Raw genomic sequence first — 27,535 nt, 5'->3', positions numbered from 1 at the left:
TGTGTAGGGCATTATAACAACTCTATTTTATTAAGGTTCCCTGGGCTTGTGTAATATAATGTAGAGTATTTGCTGCAATATATACATGCTTTGTACTTTCACTTCCCGCCGTATGCAAATTACCCAACGCTAGCGCAACTTCACTTTGCTTGCCGAAGTAACACTAGCGTAAATTTGCCACCGTTCGGCGCCCTGGACGCGTTGTCCTAGCGGATTTACGCCTGCCCAAGTGTTGCGATGGCTGCAAAGCCGTCACTGGCAAATTTCCCAGCGCTTAATAAATTTGCCCCATAACTTACTGAAAGTTTTCTTAAAGGTGAACCACTCCTTTAATAAGCAGAAAAAAAATATCACCGCCCAGTTAACCGTGTATCCCGCTCTAGAAGTAGGACAGGATGAAGGAAGCTTTTGACTTTTCTCTCGTCTTCATAGGCGGTCTGGAAATACACAGACACCGCCTCTCTCTATATAAACCAGAAGAGCAGCACAATGAATGTGCTTAAATTATATATTCTCTAACATAGAGAACTTGATATATAAATATTGTTCTATGTGCAACAAATGCCAGCGTTTACAGACAGTCACAGTGGTTGCTAAAGGTTGGAAGAACTAAATAGTCACCAGTAGTCAGAATAAGACTGGCACTGTAAAGATCTTGTTGGAGGCGGCTAGGTCTGGTAACAGCAGCTGTGCCAACAGGACAGTTTGTTCGAAGGAAAGAATAGGGTTAAACACACACACAGTGTTCAACATTAATGCTCCACTTTGACTCAATGCACCTTGGCACTAACCAGCTAGCTAATGGGCAGAGTTCACCCCCCACAAAGCCCAGCAGGCATCAATTTTTCTACAGTTTACTCATAGAAAGTATTGACACAAAAGCACATACAAGCCAACATTCAGTGCATATGAGATTAAAGCCCAGGGGAGGGTCCCCCACCTCACTCACTGCTTGTTTAATCCTTGTTACATGCACTGTGCTGCAACTTCTGATTGCAACCGAGAACCCAATTTGGCACGAGATGGTGTATAAATATATGCAGTAACTTGTATAGGGAGATAGGAGAAAAAGGGAGTTATTTTAAAGAAGAACTAAACCCTTTTTGTAAAGAAGTAATTTTGTACTCATGAATCACACATATCTCCAATGCTTCCGTTATATCATTAAATTGTAAAGTTGCAATTAAAAGTTTTCTTTTCTTGACTTTAGTTAAAAGGAAAACATGTTTAATAGTGCTGCTCCAGCAGAATTCTGCACTGAAATCCATTTTTCAAAAGAGCAAACAGCTTTTTTTATATTCAATTTTGAAATCTGACATGGGGCTAGACATATTGTCCGTTTCCCAGCTGCCCCCAGTCATGTGACTTGTGCTCTGATAAACTTCAGTCACTCTTTACTGCAAGTTGGAGTGATATCACCCCCCCAGCAGCCTAACAAAAGAACAATGGGAAGGTAACCAGATAGCAGCTCCCTAACACAAGATAACAGCTCCCTGTTAGATCTAAGAACAACAATTAATAGTAAAAGCCAAGTCCCATTGAGACACATTCAGTTACATTAAGTAGGAGAGATAATAGCCTGCCAGAAAGTAATTCCATCCTAAAGTGCAGGCACAAGTCACATGACTGGGGGCAGCTGGGAAACTGACAATATGTCTAGCCCCATGTCAGATTTCAAAATTGAATATAAAAAAAATCTGTTTGCTCTTTTGAGAAATGGATTACAGTGCAGAATTCTGCTGGAGCAGCACTATTAACTGACAAGTTTTGGAAAAAACATGTTTTTCCATGACAGTATCCCTTTAAAGATGATTTCCTACCTCCCTGTGAAGGCTGTGTTTCAGATTAAGAAGTGATCTTAGGGTCATACCTGTATAGTCAGATAGAACCTTACCTTACCTATTAAAACTGGGAGGACTGTAAACCTTTTCAAGCAGTGGGCTGAACTAGATCACCTGCTGGCACAACAGGGAGCCTGTAGTCTGCTGGGAGTCTGGAACTCAAGCAGTGGGTGGGACTAGAACACAGAGATGACAGCTAACATGAGAAGTGGCAGTGAGAGTTTGTAACTGAAGCACTGCATGTAACTATAACACACTGTTTACAGCAGAAAGTCTAACTCAAGTAGTGGGTGGGATTAGAACACAGCAATGGCAGTTTACAGGGGGAGGAGGCAGGGTGGCTGTTACTAGAAAAATCATGGCAGCTTACAAAAAGGAGGGGCACAGCATCTGTAATTCAAGCAGTGGGTGGGACAGGGACACTAACGTTACATTAAAATTGTGCAATTTATTCAGAGGGCCATATAGATTTGGAACTGCAAGAAAACAGAAGTTTTTAACTTCTATGTTTGAAAAAGGCCTTCAAATGTTGCTCTCCTTTAGACAGATGGACTGAAACAAAAGCTGAAAAAGCATTGCAAACAAAGCTTATAAAATCACAAAACAGGATTTAAAAAAAAAAAAAAAGCTGAATTTTACATAATATAATAAATAAAGAGCTGGTACCAGACCAGTTTAATTTAGGCACATCTTTTTCTTAAAACACATATGCATATTACTTTACCGTTTCTTTTACCCATGACGAATGCAAGGAAGCAACTGGTATTTGCATTTTGAAACGTATAACAAATAAAAGATAAAGAGACATATCACAAGGCACCAGATCTGCAGAAACCTCTCTCAAATGTATAAAAAATAAACCTTGTGGAAGATGCGCTTTATTGCCTTTTAACCCCCTAGCTCACATGCTTATTCTTGGCTAAGCTATAAGCTGAATGGTTGTAAAAAAAAAAAAATATATATATAAATAACTTGTCGTCTCTGAAATGTAAAACTCAAGCGGCAAAACGCTCGCTAAAAAAATAAAGCCTTGACTATCTTTAATGCTAGGCCTGTCACAAAGGCACTGAAATGTGCTTTTGAGTATTTGTTTCATATTAGGGAACCTTTTTCAATGTTTACCTTTGTTCAAGGGCAAGCACGTTTTAAGTAGGAAATGCCATTGAACAAGAATTTCTAGAAGTTGTGTGTGTTGACATATCTGGTTAAAAATAAGATCTAAAAATCACACAATGTGACACTATATTGGGATATGTGCTAACCAGGTAATGGCACATATCTGCTGTTGCATACAACTATAAAGAAGATACACTGGCCTTGTGATGATTCAGTGACAACTATTTCATGGGTTGCAACAAGTAGTCCCCCTTTACACAGAGAGCAAGAGGCCACTGCTCTGTGGCAGTAACCTACAGATTCACAGGTGCATGTCTAAATCAAACAATGGTTCCCCCTACTGCTGCCTGGTCAAACGGCGAAAGTGAGGTAATACATGGGCCTCTGGGAGGTAGAGAGCCAGCTCCATAGCAACAAGCACAGTCAGTTCAAAACCCACAAGGTCCCTTCGGTTGGCTCTGAAGCGTTCTTCAAGCTTCTGTGGAACAGGCAAAAGAAAAGAACATTGTTTAGCACGTCAACTGGATGAAAATATTCTAATTATATAAATATATACAGAAAATGAATGTTCTGGGCACACAATATATACCGTCATAACCCAACCACACCACTTGCAATGTAGAGACTAGAGGGGTGCTGGGAGAATTATACCACACTAAATGGCACGAAGAAAGGATGTTACCAGGCATACTTACATCCAACAAATGCTTCAGCTCTGGCTTTTTAAAATCACTGCTTATCTTAGCAGCAAGTAAGACGCAGGCCCCTGCACTCAACTTGCGATTTTGCTTGTTCACCCTGCCCTGTAAAACGAGCTTCTCAAAATACACATAGGACATTGCCACAGTGACAGGCTCCAGGTTACACTCTTTGGCCACGTTCCTCATCTCACGCTTCAAACTGAGGAAGGGGAGAAAAGAAAGGATTAAAAACCAACATGCTAAGAAAAATGAACATGAATTCTTTATTTATGCTTGCAAAAATTGTGCTATGTTTCAAAGCACTGAAGTGTTTATACAAGTTCGGCTTGAATTAATAACAGATTGGGAGAATCACAAGTGGTTAATATAAGCAGAGGAGCCAATCCAATAATACTTTTGTATTCAATGGGTTGTTCATCCGAGTTAACTTTTATTATGATGGAGAGAGTGATATTCTGAATCAATTTGCTTTTTTTTTTTTTTTTTTTTTTTTTTTAAAAACATTTGTGGTTTTTGAGTTATTTAGCTTTTTATTCAGCAGCTCTCCAGTTTGCAATTTCAGCAATCTGGTAGCTAGGGTCCAAATTAATTTAGCAGCCATTAATTTGAATAAGCGAGGCCTGAATCGAAAGAGGAGTAATCAAAAGAAACAATAACAATACATTTGTAGCCTCACAGAGCATTTGTTTTTTAGATAGGGTATTTGAAATCTGGATAACGTCAGAAGATAGCAAATCAAACTTTTAATAAATAAATGAATGATGACGACATGCTTAGAATTGGCCATTCTATAACTTAACTCAAACGTGAACCAGCCCTTTAATTTCATATTTCTTGAAACACAAAAAAAATAAATAAAAAAAAACCACAGATGACAAAACCCACTTAATATAATTGAATCCAATCTTGTCAAACTGTTTGGTAGGATATGACCAATTTTGGTCATGGATAAAGTTAGTAGCAAGCTTCCTAGAAGCTAATGAAAGCAAAGCAAGAAATATCTAGACATATAGGTTTTGAATATTTATATCAAACAAAAAACGGTTAACAAAAAAGGGTCATACTGGCCCTTTAAGCAATGTTTTAAACAAATCACTTAAAGGGATACTGTCATGAGAAAACATGTTTTTTTTCAAAACGTTGTGCTCCTCCCAGCAGGATTCTGCACTGAAATCCATTTTTCAAAATAACAGATTTTTTTAGATTAAATTTTGAAATCAGACATGGGGCTAGACATTTTGTCAGTTTCCCAGCTGCCCCCAGTCACGTGACCTGTGTTTTGATAAACTTTAGTCACTCTTTACTGCAAGTTGGAGTGATATCAACCCCCCTCTCTTTCCTCCCCAGCAGCCTAACAACAGAACAATGGGAAGGTAACCAGAAAGCAGCTCCCTAAAACAAGATTAACAGCTCCATGGTAGATCTAAGAACAGCACTCAATAGTAAAAGCCAAGTCCCACTGAGACTGATTCAGTTACATTAAAGAGATACTGACACCTGAAATTAAATTTTATTATAATATTGTCTTTGCAAGCTACTTCTAACTTTGCCATAAAGTATTTGCATGATGCTTTTACATTACCTGTCTGATCCCCCATGTTCCTAAATGAGGGGGCTGCCATATTTGTGCAGCAGGGGTCCGTTAGCATTGGAAACTGTAACTAACAGGCTGAGATGGGACAGTCAGGTTGGCAAAGTCAGAGAGTCAGGCTTAGGAACTTCAACTAACAATTATATACAAAAACAAACCTCTCAGCAAAAAATGATCAACATGACCTATAGGTAACATTTAATGTACATTCATATGCTAAAATTCATTTATTAGTGTCAGTATCACAACTAAGTAGGAGAAATAACAGCCTGGCAGAAAGTAGTTCCATCCTAAAGTGCAAGCACAAGTCACGTGACTGGGGCAGCTGGGAAACTGACAATATGCCTAGCCCCATGTCGGATTTCAAAATTCAATATAAAAAAAAAAATATGTTTGTTCTTTTGAGAATTGCATTTCAGTGCAGAATTCTGCTGGAGCAGCTCTATTAACTGATGCATTTTGAAAAAAAACATGTTTTCCCATCACAGTATCCCTTTAAGATTCATACGAGTATGGAAAAAAAGTCAGTGGTTTGCAGCCTCACCTCCTGATCTTGCTCAAAGTCAGCTTTACATAGGGGAACTTCTCCTTGAAGGTTTCGTTCATATCTTTTTTCAAGTCGCCTGGTTTTACATATTCAATAACCGTAGTCTGTTAGAAGAAGATATATTTTAGAGCTGCTTGCTCATTTGCAATGTACTTAGCTACAAGTATACACTTGCACAATACTAACGGTGGCCATAGACGCACAGATAATATCATACAAAACAAATTTTCGTGTGATATTTGGTGCGTGTAGACCGATATTGGCAGAAGACTTGGATATCTGTCGGCTCGTCGGAAAATTTTGATCGGGTGCCTTTGAAGGCACCCAAACATTGGCCATTGTTAGGGCTGAATCGTCATATACAGGTAGAACTCTATTGTTTCTACCTGTATATCCGACGATTCAGCCACGAGATTCATGGGTGTATTGAAACGAGCTTTAATGCCATTCAGTTCAGTCTGTATTGGATGAGAGAGGAACTTTATCTCTACAATCTGCTAGATGTGTAATGGGGAAAGATATCTGTGCAGCAGATACATGGATTATTAGAGTAGGGGATTAAAAATAAATCTAAAACGGATAAAAGATATTCAATACTATATAAATAAGAAAACGTGCATAAAGCCTTCAGAATTATATTTGCCGTCAGGCACTGAAGCTGGGATTTGCCGTTTGCCAAGAATAAGCCACATGTTTAAACCCTCTTTAATAAGGAAGATGCAAAAGTATTTTTTATTTTAAATGCTGCAGTAACCTACAAAAAATCCACTTACCATGTAGGAGGCAAAGATAAGAACACGTTTGTGCTTTCCACATGGCCACTGAGGATCGTCCAGAATATTGGGGTCATATTCCACACTCTCTCCGGATTCTGCATTGGAACCAGCAAAGAAAAATGATTTTATAAAGGAAGATGCCAAGCAAATCTGTTTTCTTCTATGTGGCCTGGCAGTTGAGTAAGCAAAACAGAGCTTTTTAGTCTACCTAATTCAGGTCCAGAGGTCACAGGAATAAACCTCGCAGATGAATGATTCCGTTTGGCCGAGTCGTAGGAGCTGACTCTGTGAGGGGGTGCAGGAGTTTGTCCTTCGCACTTCTTGCTGACGAGTGCATTTGTAGGGTAGAGAAACCTGGCATAGGAAACGGTCTAGGAGACAATAAGAAAAACAAGGGGCATAATCAGCGGTGTTGTAATCACTTGGGGTAACAGTTGTATAAAAAATAGTGATGTTAAAAGGCTAAGTAAACTGCTGAAACATAGCAAGGACCTTTATGAACTAGGGCACATGCGAGAATGTCTGAAGGCATATTTGTGAATTAGCACCTTTGCATGAATCTTTAAGACAAATGCATGCCGTCTCTAAAACTCACTTGTATCCATGTGGATAAAAATCATGGATTTGTATTGTGTTCTAAAAAAAATAAATCTTTTTTCTTTCTGCTTTACTTAGACAGGGCTCCTATTGCATTTATAATCTCAATACAAGACGCCAGAAGGGAATAGCCTATGCAGCATTTGTATGGAGGCACGGGAGTCGTGGTCATCTATAATGAGACTTAAATGCCAATTTGAATACCCTGGAGACTTCCCTTGGTTTTCTTATACCCTGTACAGCCAGATACCATAAATTTATGGTAGCGTAGGTATTCCTCTGTACCGAGCTCAAGACATAATTGCCCTTTAGGATTACAACAGCTACTCTTACCTCTCCTTCGACTCCAAGTTCCACACCTTCCATTCCAAATATGGAGTCGCTAGCATTCGAAACCCCACCGGACGGATGTCGCTGCCTTGTCCCATCAGCTCGCAGTTCACTAGGGAATTAAAGAGCTGTAAAGATTTACTGTGGCTTTAACCCTCGTATACAGTATCTAAAAGATTTAGAAAGACCATCAAACTACAAATCACAGCATCTTCATGCAAACTGAGGAGGGCGTGGGGAAGACAGCTATCATTTAGAGAAGCAAAAAGCCCAAATTTCCCTGTGGACAAAAACTTCTGGTTATTGTATTGTACTCACTTCATCCCCAGTGTTTCTGCTCTGGGTGCAAGCAGTAGTCTCGGCATAAATGAGATATTAATATATTTTCAACGTTTATTTATATTCATCTCTAATTTTTTTTTTTATAGTTCTATTGAGTCCCAAATACAGCGTCCAACCCTTTCCTTCCTGCTCCTCCAGCAGTTAAGGACAGGAGACAATGAGTGAAGTGCTATGTGCAAGAACCTTTGAGAATGATTATTTATTTTTTCCCACAATGTAGGTTTTATGTTTGTAGCAGAAACTGCACTAATTTGCAATATGATCACTTTGGCCATAGATGGGCCTATACTGACTTGGATCCACAGATCACTTGGAAGCTTGTTGATCCAGCTATAAGCCCAAAGTAACAGCTGCCCTAATAGATCCCATCAGTACATGATTAGTTATTGATGTGAATGCAGGAAAACTCTATTAATCAAAATCTAAGAATTGGAATTTGAGTAAAACTCCCAATAAGAATCAGTCCAGCCCAACCAGACACAGCAAAATAGACAAAGAATTGTTCATTTGCAGAGGTCTATGTATGCCCAACTATAGTGTATGGCAGAGAACGATTGGATGTGCAGTTCTACAGAAGTTAGGAATGCACTGGATGGTCCACTCTGTTTTCCTTCTAAAATGCGGATTATTTTGTTTTACAGAACATAGCACTCCTTTGCAAATCCTCAGCATAAAAGGGCTATGGTACACAAAGATTTTTCTCCACTGACATTTTAACCAGCGGTTAAAGGGATTGTTCTCCTTCAAATTAACTTTTAGTATATGTAGACAGTGATATTCTGAGACAATTTGAAACTGATTTTCATTTTATTATTATTTGTGGTTTCCGAGTTTAGCTTTTTATTCAGCAGCTCTCCAGTTTGCAGTTTCAGCAGTCGGGTTGCTAGGGTCCAAATTAGCCTAGCAACCATGCACTGATTTGAATAAGAGACTGGAATATGAGGGACTGAATAGAAAGAGGAGTAATAAAAAGTAGCAATAACAACATTTATACGTAGCTTTAAAGAGCATTTATTTTTAGATGAGTTCAGTGACCCCTGTTTGAAAGCTGAGAAGAATTCAAAGTAAAAGGCAAATAACTAAAAAAAAACTATAAAAAATTAAGAAGACCAATTGAAAAGTTACTTAGAATGGTCCATTCTATAAAAAATACTAAAAGTTAATTTAAAGGTGAACCACCCCTTTAAAGCACCTGCAACCTGCTATTGACTTTAATGGGAACCTGCTAATATGGTTTGTTTGATTTTTTTAATGAAAATTCTTTGTCTGAGAACCACATATATAATGGTTGTCAGGCAGTTCTAACTGAAGTCTATGGTAGTGATGATAATGATAGTTTATGGTGCATTTCTGCCAAAATAGTAATCAGCCTGATTCAAAAGAAAAACATGATTATCTATTTAACTTTCCCTTAAAAGGGTATGCTTACCACAGTGTTAACCAGCATTATAATGCTTCTTGGATAAAGTGAGCCTCACCTGAGCCGTAGGCTTTCTCCATATGGCAAGACAGAAAATGCTCCGCAGAGGGACCTTTTAGCACAAATCAAGACTATTCTAAAAAGAAAAAAAGAAAGAAAAAGTGACCTTTCACTTTAAGCATTTGAAAGCTACAGTGTGACAGAACAGCTTATTATATTCACATATATTTTTTTCATCTATTTAAAATTATATTTATGAACAGGATCTGCCAATTGTTTCCTATAGAGTGTCTCACTTCCCTAAAGTACACATCTCCTCTTTTTTTGTAATAGAAACATTGTGCCACTCAGCAGAATCATTTTATCACTATGCAGTCAATTTTCCCAGGAGAAACCTGCAGTATACCTGCTGTTGCGGATGTCGTACTGTCTCATGCTCTTAATGAAATGAATCTTTCTCAGAACAGAACTTCGTGGAGACTCGGCGAGGTACTTGGGCCTGTAGAATCAGAAAATAACATTAACAAAAGAGAGTCTTTGTAGGCTCAAAGTAACATTATTAGCGTTAGGGATGATAGCACAAGCAAACATGTGGCATAGGCCCAGATGCATGCATAGAGTGGCACACAATAGTTATTGCTGTTTAAAAAGAGTCAAACAATGAACTCAAAGAAATAACATGCAAAGTTTAGGTGACCTGTTAGTAGTGTTGTGACCTTGAGTCCCATATCTTGCTTAATTAAAGTCCCCAGCATGCTTTAACCTTTTGAAGAAAAATACAGAGAGCACAGCTGCCTGACTGTTTGCTTGCCCATTATGTATGCCACAAAATACGGCACTCCAGGGTGCAACCAGCTGTATACTGCCATTATAGGTACCATCTCTACCTACTTTACCTGCTATCCCAAAGCCACAGTCCCTTTCCAGAGACTATTATCCCACTGTTACTATAGGCACAAAGTCTCCCTACTTTACCTGCTAACCCACAGCCACAGTCCCATCCCAGAGACGATTATCCCACTGCTACTATAGGCACCATCTCTCCCTACTATACCTGCTATCCCACAGTCACACTGCCATCCAAGAGATTATTACCCTACAGTTACTATAGGCACCATCTCTCCCTACTATACCTGCTATCCCACAGTCACCCACTGCTACTATAGGCACCATCTCTCCCTACTATACCTGCTATCCCACAGCCACAATCCCAACCCAGAGACGATTATCCCACTGCTACTACAGGCACATCTCTCCTTACTATACCTTCTATCCCACTGTTACTATAGGCACCATCTCTCCCTACTATACCCGCTATCCCACAGCCACAGTCCCTTCCCAGAGACTATTATCCGACTGCTACTATAGGCACTATATCACAACTATAACTACTATCCCACAGCTACATAAGATATATTGCTTTGTCTTCTATAGATCAATTAAAATGAGATCTGGGGACACAGAAATGAAAACCTATCCTGCATTCTTTGGAAAAGGCACAGTCATAGCTATAGCTTTTCAAATCATATGATTTATCAGTGCTTAGCAACTGGCCACTTCAAATTGTTTGTTTCTTCTATATGATTTACATCCACTTCTATTTAGTAATTTTTTATAACAATGGCAGTTTCCTCTTTACTGTAGAGAAGTAAACATACAGCTTTTCCCATGCTCAGTGCAGACCCTGTTAGTAGATTTTAGTGAATAGCGCAGAGAGAAAAATATATAATTAGGGAAACAATGTTACCCATTAATAATACAAGCCGCTGCATTAAAATTGAGAGATTAAAAAGGAGCATTAATGAGGCATACAAGTGAAGAGTAGTGAAAGGTGGTCGTGCACAGATCACAACTGTACCTCTGAAAAGTAGCACATTCCTCTGTGTCATCTATTAACTCTAGCGAGCAGCGCTGAGAAACATGACGTTTTCTGCAAGAGGGGATGGTGACATTCATGCAACTGAGCAAAAGCAAATAATTCACATAAAGATATCAGAAGAGAAACCAGCTTGATCTACATCAATCTGTATGGAGCTGTTGTTTTTGATCACCTTCAGGGTGCCACACAGGGCCACACAGGGCGTTTTGGGGAGATTTGGTCGCCTGGTGACTAATCGCCTCATTTTAGCGGCAACCAATCTCTCCAAACGCCTTCCCTGAAAAAAAAAAAAAACAGGGCTAATCACAGTCGGCGGTTCGTTTTTCAAAGTCGCTCAAAGTTGCCTCACTAGGAAACTTCAGAAAACAAATCACTGCGTGTTATAGCGCCTGCGTTTTTTTTCATTTTAGCCAGCGCAGATTCAGGGAAGGCGTTTGGGGAGATTGGTCGCTGCAAAAACGAACCGAATAGTCGCCAGGCGACCAAATCTCCCCAAAACGCCCTGTGTGGACTTACCCTTAATAAACAAGTCTCCGTTTGGTTTAGGAGTCATAAAATCTGATTCAGAATGGGCCGCAACTCTGGATTGGTCAGGAGTTTTTTTTTTTTTTTTTTTTTTATCTAGTAGAAGTAAATCTAGAGCAACTGGACTTGCTGGTTAATCATTGAAGACATTTCACTACTCATTGGAACAGCTTCTTCAGTTCAAATGACTAGCACGGGAAATTCTCGGCATATAAACTTTTCCAATTATCCAATCACAGTGGAGGTGACACGTGAAACTCACAGCAGTTGTGAGGTGTATAGTTACTGTGATAGAATTACCATTGTGTCATGCAACTCAAAGAGGCAGGTGTTACTTGAGAGAGTTCCATGAATGGAGGTGTGAAGTTTTGTGAACTGGTCAGTTGAAGCTGTTGGACGAGTAGTGAAACGTCTTCAATGATTAATCAGCAAGTCCAGTTGCTCTAGAATTACTTCTACTAGATATACCATGACCTGGATGAATGAAAACCTTCATAGACATATCGTTGGGCAGTTTTTATAATAGTAGAATAAATAATTAACAGATAAAGTAAGAGAAAAAAGTCGAAAGACCCCACATGTGTAACAGAGCCCTAGTATTTTTTTTTTGTCATTACTACAAAACCGGAACTTCTTTCCATGCCAGCAAAATACATTCCAAGGAGACAGGGCTGCTAGATGTACATAAATATATATTGCTCAGACTTGACCTGATGCACAAGTTTGTTTGGAAATATTATACTGCTGGGATACCATTTCACGGAGTCGAGACAGGAACATGACTGCTCCTCGTAAACTAGAGTCTGGAACTGCAATCTGAGCAAATAAGACTTTCGATGGTGTTTTGGAATGTGTTCTTCAGTACTATGGGACAAGGTTCATCGTGTATGGATAATATTGCACACATGTAAAATCACAAGCTATTGTATACCGTACCGAAGTTGCTTCATGAGGAAACTTCAGAAAACCGAAGCGATCCGAGTGCCATCCTGCCGGCGATTCACACATACTTGCCGGCAGGAAGGCAATTCGGGGAGATTGGTCACTCGAAGAAGAGGAGATTTGTCACTGGGCGACTAATCTCCCTGAATCTTAATGTGTGCCACCACCCGCAGGACAGAGAAACACACGAAGATGTGAGGAGATTTAGTTGCCCGACAACAAATCGGCAAATTCGGGGAGACAAATCTCCCCGAAAAGCCTTCCCGTTGGCGATAAAGCGCGACGGAAAATGAAGCGCTCAGAGTGCCATCCCACCAGCGATTTAAATTCTAGCCGGGGGGGAGGGGGAGACTTTTCAGGGAGATAAGTCGCCCGAAGAAGCAGCATTTTGTTGTCAGGCAATTAATCTCCCAGAATCTTTGCATGTTTCTCTGCCCTTAGCCTCCAGTGAAGATAGATAAAAGGATTACTGTGAGCACTCAGCACAAGGTTAAAATTGCTTTACTAAACAGAGGTTGCCATCAGTTGGAGCTGAATCATCCTAATTTACTTTGGAACCATTTACTAGGAGGTATGTTTTATCAGATACAAACACTGAGTTGGTTAAAAAAAAAAACCAATGCAAATATTTACTTACACTCCACATATTATAGATCCTAAAGGAACCAATAACACACTAACTTTGGCTAGACACACATTTAAACTAGGGCCCCACTCTTAGTTGGCAGGGCCACTCTTCAGGGGTGTATTTGCTCATATTTTAAGCATTACAGATACTTGGGTTACAGTAAGACAAAACACTGCGAGCAGAAAAGGGTACCAGTTTTGTGTACAGTGATACAAGGCATTATCTCTTTGTCGTGTTACTGAACAATCTGCATGCAAATAGAGAAACTGTGACTCACGGTGTAATGATTTTAAACAAGGTTTTCTTGTTGTAACCCTAACCAAGTCAATAACCAGTCAATAACCAAATTCCATTCCTTACATGTGACTTTATAGGCTTGTACATGCAAGTGACTACGTGATTTAGTACTGCAACAAAAGTAGTTGCATATTTTAGGAACAATGTCACATGCGCTTACAGTAGCAGAAACAATAACTAATTTTGCGTAACCAAAGAAAAGAAACTTTCCAATCATTATAAATAATGACTAATGAATAGTCATTTATGAAAACAGTAATAGGTGAATGCAAAAGTATTACTCATTTGCTTCCTCTATCTTCTATAAAGGTGGTACAGGCACTGTCAAAGTTTCAGATATTGTTTCAATGTCTTAAAAATCTATGCTATTGCCTACTATAGCGCTTCACCAAAAAAATATGCCAGAATACAGATTTCCCTGTACTATGACCCGTTAAATAGGAACAGCCCTCTAGGACGTCTCACAGAATAAAGTGACAAGACCATAGAACTTTGAAGCACAGTTCAGCAGGAACAGCGCCCTAACTTTATCGATACACACATGAGAGAGATCATAGAAGTATGGCAGCATAGGTATTCCCCTGTACTTGAAACAATTCAGCAGGAACAGCCTGCTAAGTTTGCTCATGGCCTGGGGGGGGGGGGAGAGAGAGAGAGAGGGAGAGAGAGAGAGAGAGAGAGAGAGAGAGAGAGAGAGAGAGAGAGAGAGAGAGAGAGAGAGAGAGAGAGAGAGAGGGAGAGGGAGAGGGAGAGGGAGAGGGAGAGGGAGAGGGAGAGGGAGAGGGAGAGGGAGAGGGAGAGGGAGAGGGGGAGAGAGAGAGAGAGAGAGAGAGAGAGAGAGAGAGAGAGAGAGAGAGAGAGAGAGAGAGAGACAATAACACTACACTAGCATAACTTTAATCATAGGCTATACAGAGATACCATAAAATTATAATAGCATAGCTAGTATAGGTAAATCTAAAAAATAAAAAAAATCTAAAAGCAACCGGACTTGCTGAGTAATCAATGAAGACGTTTCACTACTCATCCGAGCAGCTTCTTCAGTAACTACACAGAATCGACACCTCTGTTAATTTCTTTAGATGTCACCTCTTTGAAGAGCTACAATGTGCCATTGTGATTGGATTAGTGGAAGAGTTTATATGCCGAGAACTTCCCACACCAGTCAGTTGAACTGATGAAGCTGCTCGGACGAGTAGTGAAACGTCTTCATTGATTACTCAGCAAGTCCAGTTGTTTTTAGATTTACCTACACTAGATATACCATGACCTGGATGAATGAAAATCTTCATAGTTATAATAGCATAGGTATTCCCCTGTACTAAGCACAATTCAGCACGAACAGCCCCCTAAGTTTTTGTCATAGCCCGAACAGAGAGATCCCACAAAACTATGGCAGCATAGGTATTCCCCTGTACTAAGCACAATTCAGCAGGAACTGCCCCCGAACTTTATATTTAGCTTGTATAGAGATACCATTAAACTATTCTAGCATACATTCTCTCTTATACTAAATGCAATCCACAGTCTTGGCTTATCGACACAAACGTTTACAGAATTCTGTTATTTTATAAAATACTTCCGATTTCCAGTTTGCTACTATGAATTTTAATGAAAATGTATTTAGTTAATGCACATGTCTGTATGAAGTTTGCCTTCAACCCACCCCCATGCAGTGAGACTCCCATGCAGTATCCCCTTTCTACTCAGTCTCCTTCTATTGACCTTTGCCTGGGCTTGTAAAACTGGCTACCAGACGGTCAGTGACTCATCAAACCAGGCTACTCCCTACAGTTAATCCCGACTCATCTTCTTACATCTACAGAGAAAGAGGAACATCATAAAGGCAGTACTAGAGAATTATTCAGATTAATAGCACTAATAACTTTATTCCACACGCAACGAGATGAGCCACCCTTTAATGGATTAAATAAAGCCATTGAGTTCCATACCATATATACATACGTAAAAAAGTTGAACGCGTCTTTTTTCATCCTAACTTACTATGTATGTTATCATGTTCTCCTGCTGCCCCCCAATATGTACTGTAATTTAGAGAATATGTACAGATACCGATGGCTTCATTTCAAACCTGACTATCCTGCTACACAAAGCTCACCTTGTCATGGTGGTTCACATTTAAGTAAACTTTTAGTATGCTATAAAATGGTCTATTCTAAGCAACTTTTTAATTGGTCTTCATTAGTTCTTATTAATAGTTTTTTTTAATGATTTGCCTTCTTCTGACTCTTCCATCTCTCAAACGGGAGTCACTGACCCCATCTAAAAACACAAATGCTCTAAGACAGGGGTCCCCAACTGCCGGGCCGCCAAGCCCACTGCACAAAAATGAGACGCACTGAAACGCCACGTCCGAGGCGCGCCGCATCCAAACTTTCTGCCGACCCTACCCCGACCTCACTTCCCGGTCCCCGATCCAAAAAAGGTTGGGGGACCTCTGCTCTAAGACTACAAAATGTATTGTTATTGCTTATTTTTATTACTCTTCTTTCTATGCAGGACCTCTCCTATTCATATAAATGTAGGGTCTATAGGGATATTTGGACCCTAGCAACCAGATTGCTGAAATTGCAAACTGGAGAGCTGCTGATTAACTTTAAAAAAAAACAAAAAAAAAAAAAACAAAAAAACCCACAAATAATAAAAAAAGAAAACCAAATTGCCAATTGTCTCAGAAAAATGTCTCCCTACATCATACTAAAAGCTAATTTAAAGGTGAACTCCTTTAAATACATGAACTGAAATAACCCAATTAGATTTTAAAGTTATTAGGACTCCAGATTCCCGAAATTGCTCCAGACTCCTACTCCACAGCTGTGTGTAACTCTTGCAAGATCGGTTCATTCAGCCTAAAACTGGAATACAAGGGCACCTTTCATGTACAAAAAGTAGAGATTTGGGTGTGTAGGAAACACAATACCTTCAGCATAAACAAACTCACTTTGTTGCTGTGGATGTTGACTTCCACTTTGCATAGTAAATAAGGGGTGCGCTACAAGGACACTGTTGTTCTACCACTCAAAAGCTAAGCCTTGTATGAACAGTTCAAATGTCCCATGTGCCACCAGAAAGGTCTGAACAACTAAATTGCAGCGAGGGGGGGGGTTAGCGAACAGGGGACTCGGCACAGACGTAAAGGGTAGGACTAGACGGACATTTTCGACTCGATAAAACGCGGGCGTCAAATTGCGTGCGACGGATATAGGGTAAGTGAATGCATTGTCGGATGAAGTTGCATTGTTGATCCGACGTGACAAGACTGTCGGACGCAGACACTGCATGCTGCGTCTGCATCTGACAGTCATGTCACGTCGGATCAATGCTGCAACTTCAGCCAACATTTTTCTTACCTTATTCCCGTTGCACGCAATTTGACGCCCGCGTTTTGCCGCAGAGCGTCGGATCGGGCCGAAAACGTCAGTGTAGTCCTACCCTTACATGTGAGGAGCATGACAGGATTGGTGTAACAATATCAAAAGCGTTTTAAAGTAATTACTATATTTTATATCTGCATTGGTAAAAGTGGTGTGTTTTCTTCAGAAAGACTACTATAGTTTATAAAAACAAGCTGCTGGGGGGGGGGTCAACCATTAAAGCTGGCAAAAAAAAGGAGAAAAGGCACAGGTTACATAGCACATAGAGACCCTGCCCAATACAATGGTGTTTTATCTGTTATCTGCTATGTAACATGTGCCTTTTCTCCTGTTTGAATGTTTGCACCATGGCTACACATCAACTTGTTTAGATAAACTATAGTAGTCTTTCTAGAGCAAACACAGCAGTTTTACCAGTGTAGGGCAACACTATTTTAAAGCTTAAAGTTTAAACATTATTATTTTTATTACTTTGATACACTTTCAGTTACGGTTATGTACAGACTCCACAGCTTGAGTTCACAGAGGGCAGTAAAGGAGTACACTGCAGGTTCCTGGAGGGCAGTAAAGGGGTAGACGGCAGGTTGAAGGAGGGCGGTATAGGGGTACACGGCAGGTTGAAGGAGGGCTGTAAAAAGGTACACGCCAGGTTAGAGGAGGGCAGTAAAGGGGTACACGGCCGGTTACAGGAGGGCAGTAATGGGGTACATGGCAGGATGAAGGAGGGCAGTAAAGGGGTACATGGCAGGTTAGAGGAGACCAGTGAAGAGGTACATGCCAGGTTAGAGGAGGGCAGTGAAGGGGTACACGGCAGGATGAAGGAGGGCAGTAAAGGGGTACATGGCAGGATGAAGGGGGCAGTAAAGGGGTACATTGCAGGTTACAGGAGAGCAGTAAAGGGGTACACGGCAAGTTCCTGGAGGGCAGTAAAGGGGTACATGGCAGGTTGAAGGAAGGTAGCAGGGCCGGACTGGCAATCTGTGGGTTCTGGCAAATGCCAAAGGGGCTGCTATAAGGTCCCATAGAAAGTATTTAGTGGGCTGGTGGGGGCTGTTTGGGCCTCTGTGTACTTTAAATGCCAGGGCCTATTTTAATTCCCAGTCCGGACCTGGAGGGCAGTAAGGGGGTACACGGCAGGTTAGAGGAGGGCAGTGACGGGGTACACGGCAAGTTCCTGGAGGGCAGAAATGGGGTACACGGCAGGTTGCAGGAGGGAAGTACAAGACTGGGGCATGAAGTAGTTGAGTTGTAAAAATCATGGCCAGGAGGTGACAGGGTGGCACGTTAGAATAAAAGGAATGGCCATACTAAACAATAGGGGACAGAGAGAGAGTAACAAGAGGCCCAAGGCCTATACTCACCGCTGCTTCTCCACAGTTTGGCAGTTGTGGGTCTGGAGGTGCCCCGGGGACTGAGAACCTTTCTTAACCCTGGGGGTCTCCTCTGATTCTGGACGCAGGGGGGTGTCCCGGGAGAGCAGAATACGGGGCCCGTTGGCAGGCGGAGTGAAGCAGGAGGGCTCCGGTACATCCCAGGCCGGCGGAGGCACAGGGCACAGGGGCCTTCCATCCAGAGAGATGTTATTAAGGAAGAACAAAGCAGCCTGCCTGCGGCGAGAATCACTACCTCGTTTCCTACGCTGAGTGAGCTCCCCGGTCGCCCCTCCGGGGCCCGTAACACCGGGAGAGCTGCAGCCAACCGCTGCCATTCTCTAACTGAGGCCCCGGAACGGGGAACAGCCGCCGCCCCACCCACTTCCTTCCGCCATTGGTCAACCCCATGGAAACTGGCAACAAAGCTTCCCTCTGATTGGTGAAGCGACCAGTCACTCAGATTGAAAGGGAAAAGGCGGGGAAAGAGCCGTGAGGTAACAAGTCAGGCGGGGACAGCCTGTAAGGGGGTGTGTGAGTTTGGAGTTACTGTACTGTATAAACCCTGAATTTACGTACCCTTACTTAGTGATTTAAGGCTCCTGAAACTTTCCCTCACCGTCCATATCCACAAGTGAAGCAGTAAGAGAAAACCAGGCAGAGCAGCATTAGTGAGAGGGAGGGGGAGGTAAATGTGACTCTCCAGGCAAAAGTGGTGAGCCCTTTTGGAGAAGGAAGGCAGTAGAAATGTGACCCTGCAGGCAAAAGTGGCAAGCTGTGAGCAGAAAAGGAATAAAGCTGTGAGTCGCAGTGGAGCAGGAAGGGCTTGTATGGAGTTGTACTGTGAGAGAGAGCAGAAGACTGAGAAGCAGCAGAAGTGGTGAGCATTGCTGGAGCACAAGGGGAGCAGTACATGTTTAAATAAAACTATGACTTCAGACCTTATTTCCTTTGTATACTTCACATTTAAGGGTCTTTAACACATTTCCCTGGTTCTGAGTTTTCCCCGGTCCCCTGAAAGACATAAAAAGTGGGGGTTCTACTGTGGTAGAGAGTGTGACGTGAGGTGCCGTGTGAGTGTCGCTGGCAGAGTTTGGAATGAGTGGAAGGGACAGTGAGTGAAGGTGTTGGAATGTGAGAGGCTAAAGCTGGCCATAGACTCAAAGATCCGCTCGTTTGGCGATCTTTCCCCGATATGCCACTAACGGCATGGCTATATCAGGGATAATTCGAACGTTCGGCCGAATGATTGAATTACGATATGCCAAGGGGCTCCGACGGGTCGGTCGGGTAAAAATCAAACCTTCCTGATCGATATCGTGGCCAGATATCGGTCGGGAAGACCCGTCTGAAGCCCCCATACACGGGCAGATAAGCTGTCAAATTGGTTCAAACGACTGAAGTCGGCAGCTTTATCTGCCGTGTATGGCCACCTTTAGGGACAATGGATGAGTGTGGTTGTGGGACTGTGCGCTTAGTAGAGATGCACCGAATACAGGATTCGGCCAAATCCTTCTGCCTGGCCGAACCGAATCCGAACCCCAATTTGCATGAGCAAATTAGGGGCGGGGAGATAAATCACGTAAAGTAAAAAATGTTTTCCCCTTCCCACCCCTGATTTGCATATGCAAAATAGGGAATGGATTCAATTCGGTATTCGGCCGAATCTTTCACAAAGGATTTGGGGGTTTGGCCGAATCCAAAATAGTGGATTCGGTGCATCCCTAGCGCTTAGACAGTGTATGTGAGGGTTATCCTATTTACTAAAGTAGAATTTTAATTTAACCTCTCCCCACTCACTCTGCAATGTTACATAGTTAAATCGGGTTGCAAAAAGACAAAGTCCATCAAGTTCAACCCCTCAAATGAAAACCCAGCATCCATACACACACCCCTCCCTACTTTCACATAAATTATATATACCCATATATATACTAACTATAGAGCTTAGTATCACAATAGCCTTTGATATTATGTATATCCAAGATATCATGAAAGCCATTAACTGAATCAGCATCACAACATCACCCGGCAGTGCATTCCACAACCTCACTGTCCTGACTGTGAAGAACCCCCTACGTTGCTTCAAATGAAAGTTCTTTTCTTCTAGTCTAAAGGGGAGGCCTCTGGCTACGGTGATCCACTTTATGGGTAAAAAGGTCCCCTTATATTTGTCTAGGATGTCCTCTAATGTACTTGTAAAGTTTAATCAAATGAGCCCCCCCAATTCTCCAGCCTCATACTAATGTACCCCAATTCTCCAGCCTCATAGTAATGTAAAGGCCCAGGAACATGGGTGACGGAGAGTAGTGAATGGGGTTGTGTGCCACTACACAGGTCTTTGTGTAGTGTGAGGGGGGTGGAGTGAGAGGGTTCATAGCAGGGCCGGGCCAAGGTATTTTGGCACCCTAGCCAAGGGCTTCAATCAGTGCCCCCCCACCCTGTCCTGCATTACCATTTTCCACCTCACCATTCATATTGCCCACTTTACCTGTGCCAACACCTATAATATTGCTCCCATTTGTACTTGTGCCAAATTAATCCCTCAGATTGCCCTCAATCTGTGCCAGTGCCAGCATAAACCAAAACATCCATCATATTGTTACCCCCAATTTGTACCTATGCCAGCGGCAGCCAAAAATAATCCATCATATTGCCCCTAATTCTTACCTGTGCCAGCAGGAGCCAAATATCCATCATATTGCTCCAAACAGCAGCAGCCAAGAGGGAGGTGGGGAGTGCTTCTGCCCGCAGTATGAAGGTCCAGAGGGGGTTTGGAACAGGTGTGTTAGAAAATTAAAAACTATTAAAGGACAAGCAAACCAGGGTTTAAAATAAATGCAAATAAATGTGGTAGTGTAAGAGGGCTGTGAGTTTGACATATTTTTGTGGGCCATGGCATTGTAAATACTTAGTGTGATGTCTAAGTAAAACTAAAGACTGTATTGACAGTTAACTGACTAGAAGATGGGAGCAGGTTGAATAGATGATGGTAAGTGTGGGAGTGGATTGAAGAAGAGAGAGTAATAAAAGAGAATAGTAAAACTAAGTTGTCAAACTAAGAGTTGACTTTTAGAAGGCAAAGGATTAAAGATAAGAAGGAAGGATGTGTCGAAAAATATAGCTAGGGAAGGGGTAGCAGAAAGTTACATAAGTGTATAGGATGTAGGGATGCAACGAATCCAAGATTCGGTTCGGGATTCGGCCAGGATTTGACCTTTTTTTAGCAGGATTCGGCCGAATCCTTGTGCCAGGCCAAACCAAATCCGAATCCTAATTTGCATATGCAGATTAAAGGTGGGGAGGGAAATCACGTGTCTTTTTGTCACAAAACACAGAAGTAAAAAATGTTTTCCCCTTCCCACCCCAAATTATGCAAATTAGGGTTTGTTTCGCTATTCGCCAAATCTTTTGCGAAGTATTCGGGGGTTCGGCCAAATCCTAAATAGTGGATTCGGTGCATCCCTAATAGGATGGGATTAAGGATATGTAAGTATAAATGGAGGTGGCAGTAGAGGGGACATTTAAATCTATTACAGCACTAGGGAACAGCTTATTGTGTGCCAAGAAGATTTCATTTCAGTATATTTGTTTTTATACATATAGGAAGCAGGTGCCATTTTTTTTACAGTACAGGTATGGGACCCATTATCCTGAAAGCTCCAAATTACAGAAAAGCCATCTCCCATTGATTCCATTTTATCCCAATTTTTTAAAAATGATTACCTGTTTCTCTGCAATAATAAAACCGTACCTTGTACTTGATCCAAGCAAAGATATAATTAATCCTTATTGGATGCAGAACCAGCCGATTGGGCTTATTTCGTGTTTGCATGATTTTCTAGTAGACTTAGGGTATGAAGATCCAAATTACACAAAGATCCATTATCTGGAAAACACCAGGTCCCAAGCATTCTGGATAACAGGTCCCATACCGGTGTAAGGGTATAGCTTATTGTGTGCCCAGAACATTCTTCTCTGAATATTAATACAAATGGGAGGGAATTTTGTTTAATGGTAAAAAATAAGTAACAAATCAGAACATAATATACATTGCACAGAACACAGTATCAAAGCTTGGAAACAATAACAAAACAGATGAAACTAAAGACTCAGTCCATGATTTACTATTATCACAGGGTTTATATTCCCTCTAATTCATTTCATTTATTGAATTATAAACACTACTAGCAGTTCCAGAACAACTAGTAGCAGCTACAAAATAACCTGTATTGCGTCTGGTAAAACACGGTGTTTTAGCAAAGCCATTTATCACTATTGTCTATTTTGTAGCCATTACAAGTATCTGCTACTAGTAGCTGTGTGTGTCTTCACCCTAAGGGTCTGGCCACATGAGCAGATTCTGGGAGACTAGTTGCCCCAGCGACAAATATCCTCTTCTTCGGGGCGACAATCTCCCCGAACTGCCTTCCACGGTGCTTCGTTTTCCGAAGTTGCCTCATGAGGAAACTTTGGGTGACTTCGGAAAACGAAGCGCCATTTGTGCCTTCCCCTAGGCAATTTTCATTTTAGCCGGAAGAGGGCAGGGGGAAGGCAGTTTGTCAAGATTGCCGCCCAGAAGAAGAGGAGATATGTCGCTGGGGCGACTAATCTCCCCGAATCTGCTCGTGTGGCCAGACCCTAATGCAGTAATTACCTTATCTGTAACCAGAAGACTAGCTTGAGCATTTGCCTGCTTCGGGGTAAAAGTCTTTATAATGCTAACATTAGGGCCCTGAAGGGAGATCTTAACCTGCCCCATGTGGGATGTAGAAGGCAAACCATTCCCTTTAAGAACCAAGACATTACCTGCTATGGAAGATAAACCAGAAAATAAAAAGTTGCCTTTAAGGCCTATAACATTAGCATTGGAAGTATTAGCAGTGGAAGGAAAACCATTGCCTTTAAACACCATCAAACTATGTGCAGCAGACCCAGAAGAATAGACATTACTTTGCCCCTAATTTAATACACAGGGTAATAACTCACTGACCTTGGACACAAACACTTCAGCAGTTACAGTTTCAGTCAGTCTCAGTGGATAAACTTTCCCTTTGCCTCCCCGTGAGATGGTTGCTAAATCACAAGGCATAGCAGCCATGCCAGTATAATGTCCTTGCACAGACATAACTGCTTTGGCCGTACTCCAGCTTCTCACCATGCTCCTCCAGCAGTCCCTCAGCCATATTAGCAGATAGTAAGTCCCAGTCCCAGGTAGAGTCCATTCTCTGCACTGCTGCCCCCTTCCCCCCAGCATACCTGGCTACTACTCTCAGGTGCAGCAATCACCTCTCCAGCACTCAGTGTTGCACCTGCATTAATTTCTGCGGTGCCACTGGGGAATTGCAGAGACTTCAAGCTAGGCCTGTGGAATCCATAGCAGGTTCTTCCTCATGTTGGGACTGAAGCAGGTAATTTTCTTGCACCTTTGCACTTGGCCTTAATTTTTCCACAAAGGGAACTTCTCTATCCAGTCGGCCCTACACTCTTTTTTGCATCCAGGAGAGGTCTGGGCCCACTTGCTTTAGCCTCCTGACATGTGGAAGCTGGAACAGACTTATTCCCATTCTATTCAAAAAAGTAAAACAAAAACAATCAAAATGAATTTAAGAACAAAACCTCTCACCAGGTTTTACCCTGATACATTGAAAACCAACCCCGCAAACCCCCTAAGGGTCTGGGGAAACTTCACACTGCTGCAGCACACGACCTCTCATTATGAGTGTATACCTTATTGTGTGATCCTTCTCTGTTTATTTCTATTTATACATATGGGAAGGAGGTGCCATATTGTTTCCCTTAGACAGTACAGTATGAGGGTATAGCTTATTGTGTGCCCAGAACATTCCTTCTCTGTATATTTGTATTTATACATATGGGAAGGAGCTGCCATATTGTTTCCCTTAGACAGAGCAGAATGAGAGTATAGCATATTGTGTGCCCATTCTTTCTCTATATATATTTATACACATGAGTTTAACCACTGCGTTCATAGAGACAGCGAGAGATTTGGAATTGCTTTTCAATTTCTTGGGAGAAAAAGTGAAAAACAGGGATTTTTTTTCCCACTGTGGTTGTACTAATCCCAACCCTTCTTTCTTGGTTACTGTTAAGACACTGAAATTAGGGTCAGTAACTGTAAATCAGCAATGTTGAAATTCAGATCTGGTTCTGGTGTTTTATGTAAAGTTCTGTGACACTTCAGGTCAAGTGTTTCTGTTTTTTATACTTTAGTACATAAAGTATCTTAATATATTTCATTCAGTATGTCACTGTCACAAGTGTAAACAAATGGTGATAAATAAACCCTCTATTTGTCTCTCTTTTTCTCTCTCTACATTTTACATATTTTGCATATATTCAATGATGTTTTAATTCTACAGGTTGTGGAAATATTTTCTGTGAGATATAGGCTAGAGAAAGGTATGTATATAAAGTTTTAATCATATCGGTTTTAAAACACAATGCATGAGGAAATATTTATGTTTGTATTATTTATTCATTTATTTATGTTGTATTTTGGCAACTGCTACCTCAAATGTAATTTGCATGTCATGCTCAAAGACCCAATTTATGTCAACCCCTTTTCAATTGGTCTTCATTTTTTTTTTTTTTTTTATAGTTTTTGAATTATTTGCCTTTTTATTCTGACTCTTCCTAGCTTTCAAATGGGGGCACTGACCCCATCTAAAAACAAATGCTTTGTAAGGCTACAACTGTATTGTTGTTGCTACTTTTTATTACTCCTTTTTCTATCAGGTCTCTCCTATTCATATTCCAGTCTTTTATTTAAATCAGTGCATGGTTGCTATGGTAGACTGGACCCTAGCAACCGGGTTGCAGAAATTGCTAAAATGGAAAATTGCTGAATAAAAATCTAAATAACTCAAAAACCACAAATGATAAAAAATGAATATTAACTGCATATTGTATCATCATCTCTGTATCATACTAAAAGTTAATCTTAGGTGAACAACCCCTTGAAAAAACCAGATACCACCAAAGTAATTTTTACTTTTCGTGTTCTTTAATATACTTTATAAAAAGAAAAACCAGCCAAGTTAGCATTTTGTGCTGGAAAAGAATTTTCTTCATCCACTTATAATAGTCTAACCTATAAGGTCAAGGTCAGACATAGTGTTGGCTCCGCTGCTCTTTGACTAAGAGCATATGACTTTAACTTACATGATTTTAATAGCTAACCAATGATAAAGATTAGTGATAGGTGAATTTGTCCTCTTTTGATTCGCCGGAAAATTCGCCTGCGTAAATTTTGACACCCGCATTAAAGTCAATGGGTGTCCAAATAATTTTGACACACGACAGGTTTTATGGGTGTGACTATTCTAAAGTGCGTCCAAATTTTTTTTGACGCACCAAATTTTTGCCACGGTTTCGCAAATGTATTCGCCGGTGGCGAAACACGGAAAATCGCTGCGAATTCCACCTGCCATATTTATTCACCCATCACTAAAAAAGATTACAAGATTTTAACATTGCAGCCCCTTTTCAAGCAGATTAGAGAAGAGCCCTGATAAAGAGGGTTCAGACAGATAGCAAGGGTCATACAGAATGCTACAGAAATTAGTGAATTTTTTGTTTTTGAGGTGTTTTTTTCCCCTATAATCTTCCATGAGGTGCTGCTGTGGGATTCTTTTGGTTTTCATCTAGTATTTAGCATTGGAGAATAGCAGGTTATTTCCTGTCAGACTGGCTCTTTGGGTCCCTTGTGAGTTCACATTTCTACCCTTTACCCTAGACACCTGAGTAGGGTGTGATACCTTCGCTCAGAAATGCATTTTACTTTAAATAACACTCTACAAGTCTGCAGCTTTAGTTGATTCTAGATGTAGAGTAATGTAATCTTTTTATTGGGCTATATCCCTTAATCCAACCCATAGCCCATCAGTAGTTTGACACGCCCTTTACAAGAAGCCATCAGAGGCTGTGATTTGGTTATCATATGGGGTATGGTCATTTTTTATAGGATCAGTAATAGAATCCTCAGGAAAAAGCAAATATCCGTATCCAGAATCCCATGATCCAGAAAGCTCCAAAATAAAGGAGGGCCATCTCCTATAGTGTCCATTTTTTAAATTACTAATTTCTTTCTGTATAATAATAATAATAACATAATAAAACAGCTAAAACTTTGTGCTTAATGGTAACTAAGCTGCTTGATATATTGGTGGCAAAACAATCCGATTTGCTTTATTTAATATATATGGTATGCTGATCTAAATTACTGCTGGCCTGATACCAGCGGAACCCGCGGGTCGGTCAAGTTCGGGCCGATCTCACTTGCCCCTTAGCGGGTGGTGGTCTGGGTCGAGCTCCTCCTCCTGCTCTCCCTGCCCATCTGCTCCGGCTTCCAGCTTTATTGCCGCACACCTGCTCGCCACGCCCCTTTTGTGATGTCAGTGGGGGGTCGGCATGGGCGATGGGAGGGCGGGTGCAGATTGGCTGCGGTCGGTTGCTATTGTGGTGAACGTGGTGGTGTATGTGCAAAAGTGAAAAATCTTGACTTGGAGACTGAAAGTCAAAATTTTTTTTTTTGCATGTGCACAATGTAGAGCAGGGATCCCCATCCTTTTGAACCTGTGAGCAACATTCAGAAGTTAAAGGAGTTGTGGAGCAACGCTAGCATGAAAAATGTTCCTGGGGTGCCAAAGGGCTGTGATTGGCCATTTAGTAGTCCCTATTTGGATTGTCAACCTACATTGAGTCTCTGTTTGGCAGTGCACCTGGTTTTTATACAACCAAAACTTGCCTCCAAGCCAGGAATTCAAAAATAAGCTCCTGCTTTGAGGCCACTGGGAGCAACATCCAAGAGGTCGAAGAGCAACATCCAAGAGGTCGAAGAGCAACATGTTGCTCACGAGCTACTGGTTGGGGACCACTGATCTACATCATGACCAAGCATTTAGAAGCAAGATTGCTCTGAAGTGCTTCCTGCAATAGTACCCCTGGCTGGTGCATTTTCAGCAAACTGAAACATCTTCCTGGGGTCTCATGTATTAAAGGGATACTGTCATGGGAAAAAAATTTTTTTCAAACTGCATCAGTTAAAAGTGCTCCTCCAGCAGAATTCTGCACTGAAATCCATTTCTCAAAAGAGCAAACAGAGTTTTTTATATTCAATTTTGAAATCTGACATGGGGCTAGACATATTGTCAATTTCCCAGCTGCCCCAAGTCATGTGACTTGTGCTCTGACTTCAATCACTCTTTACTGCTGT

At 41.2% G+C, this 27,535-nt stretch overlaps 1 protein-coding gene across 2 annotated transcripts; it reads right to left on the bottom strand.

The window, feature by feature from the left end:
- Positions 1-2,486: 2,486 nt before the first annotated feature.
- Positions 2,487-18,703, bottom strand: cables2.L (Cdk5 and Abl enzyme substrate 2 L homeolog). 2 transcript variants are annotated; one of them, XM_018234969.2, is made up of 10 exons: positions 18,289-18,703; positions 11,120-11,191; positions 9,668-9,760; positions 9,320-9,397; positions 7,503-7,611; positions 6,781-6,943; positions 6,570-6,667; positions 5,794-5,900; positions 3,653-3,857; positions 2,487-3,435 (listed from the first exon to the last, which is right to left on the bottom strand). In XM_018234969.2, the coding sequence occupies exons 1-10, from the start codon at positions 18,633-18,635 to the stop codon at positions 3,295-3,297; spliced, it is 1,413 nt and encodes a 470-aa protein (XP_018090458.1). In that variant the 5' UTR covers positions 18,636-18,703; the 3' UTR covers positions 2,487-3,294. The 2 variants fall into 2 exon arrangements, with proteins under 2 accessions (XP_018090458.1, XP_018090459.1); XM_018234970.2 differs by lacking the exon at positions 11,120-11,191.
- Between the last annotated feature and the right edge of the window lie 8,832 nt (positions 18,704-27,535).

This window comes from Xenopus laevis, chromosome 9_10L (assembly GCF_017654675.1).
Source record: "Xenopus laevis strain J_2021 chromosome 9_10L, Xenopus_laevis_v10.1, whole genome shotgun sequence".
Lineage (NCBI taxonomy): Eukaryota > Metazoa > Chordata > Amphibia > Anura > Pipidae > Xenopus > Xenopus laevis.
This window is presented reverse-complemented; position numbering and strand designations above follow the sequence as displayed.